Source organism: Engystomops pustulosus, chromosome 9 (genome assembly GCF_040894005.1).
Source record: "Engystomops pustulosus chromosome 9, aEngPut4.maternal, whole genome shotgun sequence".
In the NCBI taxonomy this organism is placed as follows: domain Eukaryota; kingdom Metazoa; phylum Chordata; class Amphibia; order Anura; family Leptodactylidae; genus Engystomops; species Engystomops pustulosus.
This window is the reverse complement of record NC_092419.1, coordinates 86,205,865-86,218,545: the sequence shown is the minus strand read 5'-3', so window position 1 is coordinate 86,218,545 and position 12,681 is coordinate 86,205,865. Positions and strand designations below refer to the sequence as shown.

Here is a 12,681-nt window from a genome sequence, read left to right as displayed (position 1 = left end):
GGGTGAAGGAATGAGAAACTGGAATCTATGTATTTATGCAGAGGGCAGCATGGTAGGAACAGGGAAAGGCTGTGGGTGCGTTCTCATCTTGCAATTTTTTTAAGTCCAAGCCCGGACCAGAATGAAAAAAAAGAGAAGCAGCAGCTTGTTATGTTGTCACACATTATGATCCCCACCCGCCTTCGGCTTTGAAAACTGCATCTGAAAAACTGAATTTGTGGATGCACCCTGAAGCTCTCAAAGGAGGCAAAGGTACATACGCATGAAGAGACATGTCTAATGGAAGAGATTTATTGAAAAGTGGCCAACCCCTTTAAGCTAATCCACTCTGACATGCTTGTTAAAATATTAAATGAAAAAAATAAAATAAGTTAAAATATCATCTCTATTAATCTTAGGTCTTAGTGCATTTCCAAGTAGCTTAAGGCAGAAATAGTCTTTTGTTTTGGGTGGATGAAACAAACATCCAGAAATTTTACAATGTGATGGAGAAGTAAGACGTTTACATCATTCAATGAACCAACCTTGAACAACCACGTCTGGTTTAGGGACAGTAGAGAAGCGTCTGTTGAGGGGATCAATCTCTCCAGGAGCCAGGAATCCCTGAGTATAGAAAGAGATGCAGAGCATCAAACATTAGGAAGGCAGGAAATCTACCAACAGGATGAAGGATTGTAAACCAAGCACACTGACATACTGGTGTAAGCCCCCTCTGGCAGAAGCTGCTCATCTTGTAGCTTCGTATGTTTTTGTTTTTAAGAAGAAGAGGTTTTAAAACTATGCAGATGAGCCTTCAAGCCTCCAAGCTCTATTGACATCTATAAAGTCAAGAGCCCCTGGGGCTCATTTGCATAATTTGTGAAATCTTTTTATTGCAAAAACAAGGTCCTAAGAAACTAAAAGAAAAGCAGAACCTACCAGAGGGGGCACTCACCTGTATGTCAGTGTGCTCGGTTTACAATTCTTTATCCTGGTGGTAGATTTCCTTTAATCAGGTGAAAATGGCTCAAAGAAAGCGATGCAAGTCTTACAGAACTTTTCCTGCTATAATGATACAAAACTCACAAATGTCACAAATTACATAAAACTCACTTAAAGGGGTTTTCCCAAAAAGCAAGTTAGGCCCTATCCACAGATTGCCGAGTATGGCACTCAGCAATCTCCATCAGCTTATAGAGATGAGCGAGATAGCCCAAGGTAGTGCTACAAGCGGTGCGACAGGGGCACATAATAATTGTTTATTTATATAGTGCACACAGATTACACAGCGCAGAACTTGCCAAATCAGTCCCTTTCCCCAATGGGGCTCACAATCTAATCAACCAACCAGTATGTTTTGGAGTGTGGGAGGAAACCGGAGGAAACCCACGCAAACACCAAGATAACATACAAACTCTTTGCAGATGTTGACCTGGGTGGGATTCGAACCCAGGACCCCAGCACTGCAAAGCAGAAGTGCTACCTACTCGGCCACCATGCCGCCGCTCTACATCGAACCCCCTTTCTCATGATCAGTGGAGGGTCCCATCACTGAGACCCCCACTGATGAACAAGTTATCCTGTTGATAGGACCCAAGTTGCTTCATGGGAAAACCCTTTTAATAGTTTGACTGGTGGGAAAATAACCTTAAGGAGAACAAAGAAACATTTGTATACGAGTGGTCAAAGAAGGAAGTCTGATGGAAAACACAAATAAAGATCCTCACCAACAAAACCAGGAGCATATACTCCTGATTTGCCACAAAATCCCTTTAAATGAAATCTCTTGCTTGGTATGAAGCAGGAAGAACAGAGCAGATACATCATAATAAACCTCCTGAAAGGTCTCAATTTGTAACCAATACGTTCTATGTTACAAAGGCTGTAAAAAGTTCCTCACCTCAGACATTAGACAGCCTAGAATATAAAGGGATTGTCCCCACATATGTGGTAGCTTTCCCAAGGGTATGCGGTCTACCGTGTGAGGATTCTCATACTCTTCTTCCACCTGGAAGGTAAAGTGTAAACATCAGTTTCATAAGGGTCAGTTCACACCTCCGGTATTACATCAGTTTTTGGAATCAGTTACGGCAGATGCCCACAACAGTGAAAATCAGATGTGTACTGTTCATGACGGCACATGGCTGCATTAAAAACCAAAGCAAGTTCTAGTCGGGACAGTTTTTGATGGATCACTCATAGACTATAGTTTATGAGGATATGTGAAAAACCGATACCAAACTAAAGCAAGTCGGCCATGAAAACGGACATTAACATCTGTTTTTCAAGGCCAATGTTCTTATGCACGTCTTATGATGAGCCAAAATCATGTTTGGAGATTACACAGAAACAGGCTATAACAGAAAGATTTGCACCAGTTCCCCAGGTTTGACTGCTCCTTGTTTTGGCCCACAATAAATTGATTGAAAAAAAACCTGATGAAATAACTGGTGTGAACTGGTGCCAATTCTAACTCTAACATCAATAGCCAGATTTCTCAACGAAATTCTTTACCCTGTCTTCTGGTACGGCATATAATTCGGGAACTAGGCGCACGCCATGCTTTCCCTTTATGAGAACACTTTCAATCGCCTCTCTATATTCCTGTACCTGTCCAAAAGAACAACAACAATACGATTATACGTCAATTAGAAATCAGAATAAGATTATACTGTACTTCATAGGTTCAAGGTCTCACCTGCTCCAAATTACCAATAAAAATCCCATCAAGGATTAAATAGGTCCAGAAGAGGGGCCACTCACACTCAATGTTTTCAAACAGCTTCAGCTCTGCTGGTTCATAGTATAGTCGGGTCGGGTCCTGGTAAAACAAAAGGCAAAGCATTTTTTATTTAAAAGGAATCATAAGAGATCTTATGTGCAACAAGCCAATACAGTACTCTCATAATTTTAATTAGGTTAGAGACTCACAAAGTAAAATATAGGTGGGAGATTAGTACATGTGGTGACACTTTAACAAGTTCTGGACTACCCACTAAAAATTTACAGTGGCCGATCCGGATTAAAGGGATTGAAGGAAATTGGAAAAAAAAATGATTGTGCCTGGTCTTGAAGTGACAAATTACCCCAGTCCTGTACTGGTTAATAGTGAGACTCATCTTTTAAGCCAAATTGCTTAAAACATGTTCATATGTCCTGATTTCCCTCTCAGCTTTTAGTGTAGTTTGTTTGACACTACGTTATTCTTTCAATAAAGATTGGCTGGTTTTTACATTGGGCTGGAATGCGTCTACAAGTGTTTTTAGCAGAGAGTGTATGAATCAGATTTCCCTCTTGTGCTCAAGCAGATGGCTGATAGATAAGGAGAAGCTGATAAAGTTTCTAATGACATAAATTCTAAAAGCGTCCCTGTCACTAGGAATGGCATTTTTAGCTGATGATTGGTTTACATAACCTTTGCTGTGCTGATTTTAATCATGCCTTTGTCAGCATTTTGAATAATTTCAGTACTTTATAAAAGTTTAATTCACATTACCCATCTCCCTGCTAGCAGTGTGTGGCAAGTCCCAGGGGAGGGGCAGCTGCAGCCTCAAATCTCCTCATGTATTCTTCCTCTCCTCCTCACCATCCCCTCCCTGGAGCTGCATGAGTGTGGAGGGGACTGACACAAGCACACACAGGCTGCTTTTGCCTTCTCCACTGGGACTCACCGCACGCTGCTGGCAGGGGCGAGGTAATGGGAATTAAACTTATATAAACTACTGAAATTATTCAAAATGCTGACAAAAGCATTTTTAAAACCATAGCATAGCATAACATAGGCTATTGGAACCTGTTGCCAACTAAAAATCACTCCTGGTGATAGCTTTGACCCCTTCCAGCAGCAACACATTCCCCAATATCATGGTGCGGCAGTTTGTGTATTTTCTTCCCATCTAGAGTGAAATCAGGGGGATGGGGGGTGGTGAATAGTAATCATCTTCCATTTGGGAATCTGAGTGTAGATGTCCCTTACAGGGGTTTCCCCACCAAACAAATTAGGCCCTATCCACAGAATAGTGCCTAACTTGCTGATCGGGAGGAGGGGACCACATAGGACCCCCGTACCCGTGAGTGCATAATGAGTCTAAAAAACCTTTAGGATATATAATACATATACTTTTATAATATAAAGTAATATTTTTTACTTTATCAAGTATGATTTAAAAAAGTGTCCTTTTTTTTACATTTGTTTATACTGAAAACAACCACAGCTATTTCAATTTGTTCAATTTGTAATGCAATGTTATCATATTCCAGATGTATCAGCATAAAAGTGTACAATATAAATGCATCAATAACATATTACATTTAATACATTAATACCTCTTTTGGAGTTCGGTAACCATCTCGCAAAAAACGACAACAACCATAACGTCCCTACAATGCCAGGAGAAAAAAAAAACACCATGAGAAAATAGTCATTGAAGATTAACAGGAGGATTGTAAGGTTTAATATCTACAGAGTGGCCTATTCCCCCTTGGTATAGCAGTGAGAAATCCCTATGCAAAACCTCATTGATAATTCAGCATGTGATAAAAGTCTTCAGACACGGCACATGGCAGTAGAAGATACTGCTCACTACCATAATTTTAAACATTGATTTTAGAAAGAAGGAGGCCATGGATAAAAAGATTACTACTGGATCTAAGAGCAAGTGTCCCTGGTTTAGGATGATGGATTTTCATGGTAGATTTTCTTATGTTAGGTCAGACATGGAAGAAAAATAAATGCACTTTTGAATGTGTGGTGTATCCATAGCAAACATGCTGCATATTAGCCGTGCTTTTCACTTATTGCACTGCAAACGTTTCATTTTTATGTTAGAAATCCTTCCATTACAGACATATAAGAGATGCACCAGCTCCAGATTAATAAGATTTGTAATATGCATACTGCTGCACAAAATAAACCCTCTACGTTTTCACAAAACCCGGATCTAGTACATAGAATATGATAATGTGAGACCTGTAACTTGTCGATTATCTCCTGCTTGGTCAGGTCTACCAGCTGAGGATCCTCCACCGCAAATGCTGGAAATGAAATGACAGAAAGTACTCCAGCATCAATCTCCTTTGATGTGGAAGCTCTTGGAAGCATCGACTGAAGAATAGACTAGTAAGAAAAAGAAAGTCAATATATAATTATTAAAGAAAATCTACCATAAAAATCCAGAATCATAAACCAGGGACACTTACTCAGAGATCCAGGCACTGACAATGTGGTAATCTTCTAATATTTCTTATCCATGGCCTCCTTTCTTCTATCATAAACTTTCACATTATGCTAATGAGCCAGAAGGGCTCTGTGGGGAGTTGCCAGAGCCCCTCAGGACTGTAGCTTCACATGTTCTAACAAAGAGCACGTCATCCCTCCCTCTCCCATCAAGCAGCAGCAAGAAGTGCAGGGGGATGAAGAAAACTTGCTCTGCTCATTGTAAGAGCCTGTGAAGTTACAACACAGAGGGGCTCTGGAAACACCCCCCACCAAAGCTCTAAAAGCCAATTTGCATACTTTTAAAAGTGGATTTTAGAAGAAAGGAGGCCATGGATAACAAATATAAGAAGATTACCACAGGCACGGTGCCCGGATCTATGAGTAAAGTGCCCCTGTTTTATCATGATGGATTTTGATGTTAGATTTCCTTTAAAGGGGTTGTCCAAACAAGGCATCAATCTTACAATAACAGTGACATACCTGCCATACTTATTAGTCTACCTATCATCCACAAATTCGGTAGAAGCGGGTCATCTGCTATTCTCTCTGGATGTACTTATTACTTATTTTGTACATGGTCCTGCACGACCTTTACTTGTATCAACCTGTGTTTAACAACATTTCTCTTCTCTTTTTTTATGTATATTTTGTACATTGTTAGAAATGAAAACAGTTCGCTTTACAGAAATGAATGGAATTCAGCGGCAATACCACGTACTACCCATGGTCAGGTGGGGGGAGCTTTGTTTTTAAACCCTGGACAAGTCCTTTAGGCTACCAGGATCAAGACCCACTACTGTACCTGGCAATGTTGAATCTCATCTGACAGCACATGTATAACTGACTGAGGACCACCTTTCGCACCAAACAAATTCAGTTCATCTAATGTTTGGAGAGCAGCCTGGAATACAAAGGAAAAGTTATATGGGATAAGTGTAAGAAAAATGACACTGACATATAAACAGGGCTGTACTGACTAACCAGAGTACTGGAAGATGCTCTAAGGCAGTGGTGGCAAACCTATGGCACTGGTGCCAAAGGTGGCACTCAGAGACCTTTCTGTGGGCACGCAGGCCTTCACCCGAACACATAGTTTGCCAGCTAGGACTCAAGGATTTCTCCTGTGATCCAATACAGCCCAACTACAGGAGGAGCAAGAAGGTGTGGATAGAGATGGATTGTTGTTGGAGCTCCTGCTCTGGGTCCCCTGAATCTTCCTCTCCAGGAGACCCTGGAGGAAAGCTACAATCCAAATTTCTCCATCATCTTTCTAATGTATTGGTGACCTCATGACACCAATACGATTAAAACCTGTGATACACCAGGGATCAATAAGTTACTGCTTAATTTGCCATTTTGGCACTTTGCGACATTTAAGTGGGTTTTGGTTGTAGCTTGGGCACTCTGTCTCCAAAAGGTTCGCCATCACTGCTCTAGGGTACCCCTAATAAGATAGGAACCTAAAGCTCTAGAATAGGAAAACCCATTTAAAAGTGACTTAGAAAGCAAGGTCCATTTTTCCAGGGTAAATTCTTAAATAATTTATTTGACCTCACTGATCATATTTCGTGTGTGTGCAGTGAAATCAGCTCTGAATAATTGCATGGCGGCCCCCAGAAATATTTGCTCTAGTGGCCCACTAGGAGTCAGGGGTGCTCAAGAAGAAAGAAAGACAAAACTATTTATATCATTATTGATATTATATTATTATTATTGATATTTTCAGGCCTTGATTCCAGAAAGACAAACCCATAAGAAATAAGTAAAAAGTGAAAGCTAAAATATAAAGAATGAAAACTTTATTATAATTTGACAATAATAATAACAGTAATTTAAAAGATAGGCAAACAGATAAGATAACAAACAGACAAAGGAATCTTACAATGGACCGGGTGTAACCATAGTGTAAACAAGTGATAAATGCTCGTATATGCAGTTAAAGTGCTAAGTTAATGAGACCAAAAACAGTCAACCTAAATGGTAAGAGCAAAAATTGTAAACATGCATACAAACGTGTAAAAAATGTTTACAATTTTTGCTCTTACCATTTAGGTTGACTGTTTTTGGTCTCATTAACTTAGCACTTTAACTGCATATACGAGCATTTATCACTTGTTTACACTATGGTTACACCCGGTCCATTGTAAGATTCCTTTGTCTGTTTGTTATCTTATCTGTTTGCCTATCTTTTAAATTACTGTTATTATTATTGTCAAATTATAATAAAGTTTTCATTCTTTATATTTTAGCTTTCACTTTTTACTTATTTCTTATGGGTTTGTCTAATTTAATTTAAAGGGGTGTTGTGTGGTCCCATTTCCACCCCTGCTTTTCATTTGGTGCTTGATTCCAGAAACCCACAAGCAATGCCACGGCACATCCGAATAAAATATCAATGTGTTATTCTGCATCCAGCCATGAGTAAGGACTTCTTTGGCTATAGCTTACTGTTATTATACAACAAGATTTCTCATAGATACAGAATAAAAGTATAAAGCTTTGCTATTGTATGTGCCAGGGTATTCCTTCAGAGTTTCCCGGAATCAAGGCCCGTCTGTCAGTGGCTGCTGGAGCGCTCCAGGATTACCCAGGGCGAGGTGTGGAAGCTCTTCTTTTAGAATAGCTCTATTGATATTTTCATATTGCTTTACCTTGGCCATTCCTACAGAGCTGGCATTTAGCTCGGCGATGCCCTGGTTGGTTTTGTCACCACGTTCCCACATTCCATAATCCTACAAAAGATACATATTGCATAAAATAGAAGATCATTTTATGTAGTATTTTATGTAAAGTGTGCAGTCAACTTACAGCAGTTTTATATGCGGCTTCTATGTAAAACACCAAATTCTGTATAAAGTTCACTTCATCCAATGTGTAGATAATGTGGAGACCTTAAAGAAAAAGATATGGAAAGGCTACGACATTATAAAAGTGTATTAAAAAATACATTATACACAAATCAGAATGCCACAACAGTAGGTAGGCGTCAGTTGTCTTATATATTCCCCCCCAAAACCTCAACGTTATAGTACCCAGTGGTCCGCAAAGGGGTTAAGGGCATGTCCAGAAGTTGAAAAACATGGGTTCTTCCAAAAACAATGTCACACCTGACCATGGCTTGTGCCAGTATTTCAGCTCAGCTGCATCAAAGTGAATGGAACGCACTAACTACAATACCATGTACTACCTATGGTCAGGAGAGGAGCGGTTTTTGGAAGAAAGCAGCCATGTTTTTCAACCTTGGGGCCCCTTTTCTCCTCATAAGAAAAGGCGTTGCAGATTAACGTCTCCTCTTCTAACCAGCAGCCCATTCTGAAATGTAATAAGTCAAAACGATTAAATAGGAATAAAGAACAGGATACCAGAGGCCGTCATCTGTGCCAGGAACAGCAGGTAAAGGGAAGTAGCATCCAACTGCAGGTGACCCCATTCGTTATCCCCTACTATGGTGGCACAAGTGCATGTGTTATACTTGGCGTGAAGGCAATCCCTCGTGCTCTGGCTGTATTTAAATTCTTCAACTTTGGACACCTAAATAATGATATATAATAAAAAGAAAGTTAAATATTGCAAGCAAAAAAAAAAAAAAAAAGGAACTGACCTCCACCCCTTGGTGTGTGCTGCAATGACCCTATAAATTATCAGTATCTTGCCTAATATAACTTTAGCCTTAAATAAGAAAGAGTTGATCAAGCCTGACAATACCCAGAGGACCCTCTATGTATTCTGATAAGTACAAGTGTTTCAACCCATCCTCTTGCTTGGCCCCTCACTCCCATTATTCCATATGACTGTTTGTACTTTGTAGTCTCTTATTTTAGTTGGACATGTCCCCCTATGTTAAGCGCTATGGAATATGATGTTCTGCTATATAAATAATTATTATTACCGTAAATGCAGAATTGGGTATGTTGGATACCTTCCTGGCCCTTTGTTCTTGGGAGGATAAGCAGCTGCCCTACTAAAATAATCATGGATGCTTATCCAGTAGGAGCTGTACAATAATGTGAAGAGTTCATTAATGTCACCTTTGACTACATCTACCTACATTGACCATTACAAGTTCCTAAAAAGATGATTGATCTCTGTGATCATTCATGTTAGTAAATATTGGGGCACTACAACAACAAAAGTCACTCTGTGCTGAGCAGTGTTAGCGTGTATGAGTGCTCATCTTCCCAGAAGCCCCCGTTTGCCCGTTTTGCCATTTCATTCTATTCAGGGAAGGTAACAGAGGCAGCAGTCAGAGTGAAGGACGGTCAATATTACACATTCAATGCAGAGATAACCCACAATCCAATGACTGGCTCAAGACACAGCATATAGTCAGGAAATATCACTACAATTATGAGGTTTAGCTACTGGATATAGATATTTGTATGGTCAACTTAGAGTGTAACTGTAAAGCTATAGTGATTTTACCAAATTATTATATACGATTGCCTCTTTGAAAAGAAGCAGTACGATGCCTACTTTGTGCTGTTTGTCCATTTCTTTCCAAAGTGATGGCATTTTCTGTTCTGAAAGTGTTTGACAAAAATCTTTCTCACCAGAGGTGAAGTGAGCGGAGACTAATATCTGTCAGTTTATGCCCTCAAGCTGAGACCAGTTAGCTTGCCCACAGATCCCATTATGCCTTGTGTTCTCTCTCAAAGTAATTTAGAATTAAATCCATTTATTTTCCCACAAGTAAATCCACTACACAGTGCACATACAGGATGTATATGGTGACAGCCTGGCAGCTGCCATCATAAGGAGGAGCAGGAAACATGTACAGTACATACAGGATGTATATGGTGATAGCCTGGCAGCTGCCATCATATGGAGGAGCAGGGAACAAATACAGAGCACATACAGGATGTATATGATGACAGCCTGGCAGCTTCCATCACATGGAGGAGCAGGGGACATGTAATAGGTGGTAGAAATCATAAGTAAACCAATTACATGAAGTCTATAGCCTGTGCACTAAGGGTGAATAGCTTATCTGCACAGAGCTGATACGGCTGATAACAAGGTGGGGGATGTGAGCAGCGAGAAGAGCAGAGACAGACAGAGAAAGTTCTGTAGAATCACAGACTGGGATGGAGGAACTGATAGGGAACAGGGGACATCTTATACCTCACTATTCTGTGCAGGAGATATCTGCATACACATCCAGCTCTGCTGCATTCACTGTGACATGACCTCCTCCTCTGTGAGTAGGGAGCAGCAGATCCTCCCCTCCCATGATTCTGTAGTGTTTACACTTTGTTTCTCTGATGGATTCCAGGGCTTATCAGCACATGGAGAGGAGGCAGCTATTGCAGCACTAAAGTAATCTGAGGGGGGATAGCAAGAAAACTGCTGCATAGGTAATAAAGATAATAGGAAAATTTGTTTTACATCCCAAGAGCTATCGGGTTGTGGAAAACAAAAAACCTTTACAGTTACTCTTTAAAGGGCTCCTGAAAGCTGAAAGTTTACGGATGATTGGATTCTATGTATTCTGATAAACACATATTGCTGACACTACTTACTTGTCTGATCATACAATGAAGAAGACCTCTCATGAGTTTGACCACATTCTAGAAAAACAAAATAAAAGTTTGTTATTAGTTTTGCCAATACTGATATTACAGAGAGGTTGAATATCTTATCAGAACTACTGTAGCTTTATCCCTGTATCCACTTTTCATGGTTCTATTCTGTAATAGGAACAAAGAAACCTAAATGACAGCAGTAATGAAGGACTCCAATGGCAGCTGACAGAACCATTTGAGACTTAGATAGGACCTGTTAGAGTTCTGTAATATTATCCAGCAACAGTTCTGGAAGCTGCACTTCTTTGGATTGTGTGAAGGAGGCTTTGAACAGAAATTGGGGCAGATATACTTACCCGGTCCATTCGCGATCCAGCGGCGCTTTCTCTGTGGTGGATTCGGGTCCGGCCGGGATTCATTAAGGTTCCTCCGACGTCCACCAGGTGGCGCTGCTGCGCTGAAGAGCATCGGAACGCACTCAAGTTCACTGGCCTATTCCTAGTGAAGGTAAGTGCAAGCTCCGCGACACTTTTCTTTTTTTAAATGCGGCGTTTTTTCCGAATCCGTCGGGTTTCCGTTCAGCCACGCCCCCCGATTTCCATCACGTGCATGCCAGCGCCGATGCGCCACAATCCGATCGCGTGCGCCAAAATCCCGGGGCAATTCAGGGGAAATCGGCGCAAATCGGAAATATTCGGGTAACACGTCGGGAAAACGCGAATCGGGCCCTTAGTAAATGACCCACATTGTGTATGAACACAGTCTTAATAAGGCAAAATATGCCGACATTGTCACAGTAAATACGGTTGGAAATAAATGGATTCCATCCAACCTATAAATGCTTGTATGAGATAATGTACTTGTGGTTCCTAGTTGCAGTCTAGGAGGATGGATCCAAGGTCACCGTTTGCTTAATGCCCATTTAGACTTAAGCAATACAAAGGGGAAGCTATTCTCAGTACACAATGCAAGAACAAATGGTACATATAGTAAGTACAGAGCCCTGATCTGAACATTACATGAGGCCTAGAGGTGGGACAACCTGCTTTTATTCATATGGAGAATTGTTTGACCTTCTACAGGAGCCCTGGAACATTTTATATTTATAAATGTCAAAACATAGAATGAGCTTGGAGGATGGAAGTGTGAACTATGGACAATGATAGACATAGGAGAGTAGCCGTCTATTTCTAGACACATCTAAAGATTCCAGAATCTTTCGAATAGTGATAAAGATTGAATAAAGACATTTGGCCTGTGTGTCATCAGTATGTAATCAGTTTCTGAGCTCTAATATCTGCAGAAAGGGTCCATGCGTAATCCATATTTCATCCTTTTTGTGGATCCACAAAAAAAGGTGGCCAAATGATATCACCTGCTTGTAGAAACCTCATGAAGGGGTCACATGGTTGTGAGGAATAGCAATTGATCCACAAAAAAATGGACCACACATGGAGGATACCTGATGATGATGCCAATTTACTACCCTGATGTGTCACCATAGAGAACCATGCGATAGAGGCAAACCCCTCCTTCTGTTAAACACTATGGATGCCATCCTTGCATATAACTGTGACATCCAAGAGGTTACATTGCAAGGATCATATTTAATGTATGGTGGTTATATAGTACAGCTGGCACTTATTTCCTACATCATCATTGCAAGACAATAGGCCGTGCTAAAATGCCTGGTGTCTCCACAATGTACACTTAGACCACACATTCACACTACCGTATGGGGGACGTATGTACGGCCACATAGATGGCAATGGCCGCACGGAGTGATGCGGTGCCGCTCTGTACACAGGGAAACGTCTTATCTTTCCCCGTGTTACGGTCTGTACGCCATGCATTTATATGGAGAGTGGAGAGGTCACCCCTCCTCCTTTCCTTGGCGCCTGATGTATGCCCACCTGGCTGTAGCCGAGCCATGCGGTTGTGTAAATACAGCCATATTCTGTT

General features: G+C 40.8%; 1 protein-coding gene across 8 annotated transcripts in view; it reads right to left on the bottom strand.

The window, feature by feature from the left end:
• PHKA1 (phosphorylase kinase regulatory subunit alpha 1) overlaps positions 1 to 12,681 on the bottom strand; it is a 51,313-nt gene that overhangs the window by 26,041 nt on the left and 12,591 nt on the right. For all 8 annotated transcript variants that reach the window (XM_072124452.1, XM_072124457.1, XM_072124459.1 and 5 more), the window contains 11 exons: positions 10,717 to 10,764; positions 8,560 to 8,728; positions 8,006 to 8,088; positions 7,849 to 7,929; positions 6,000 to 6,098; positions 4,949 to 5,095; positions 4,306 to 4,359; positions 2,678 to 2,800; positions 2,494 to 2,589; positions 1,880 to 1,987; positions 525 to 603 (listed from right to left, as the gene is read on the bottom strand). In XM_072124452.1, coding sequence (XP_071980553.1) covers positions 525 to 603; positions 1,880 to 1,987; positions 2,494 to 2,589; positions 2,678 to 2,800; positions 4,306 to 4,359; positions 4,949 to 5,095; positions 6,000 to 6,098; positions 7,849 to 7,929; positions 8,006 to 8,088; positions 8,560 to 8,728; positions 10,717 to 10,764 — 1,087 coding nt within the window. The remainder of the gene's footprint in view (positions 1 to 524; positions 604 to 1,879; positions 1,988 to 2,493; positions 2,590 to 2,677; positions 2,801 to 4,305; positions 4,360 to 4,948; positions 5,096 to 5,999; positions 6,099 to 7,848; positions 7,930 to 8,005; positions 8,089 to 8,559; positions 8,729 to 10,716; positions 10,765 to 12,681) is intronic.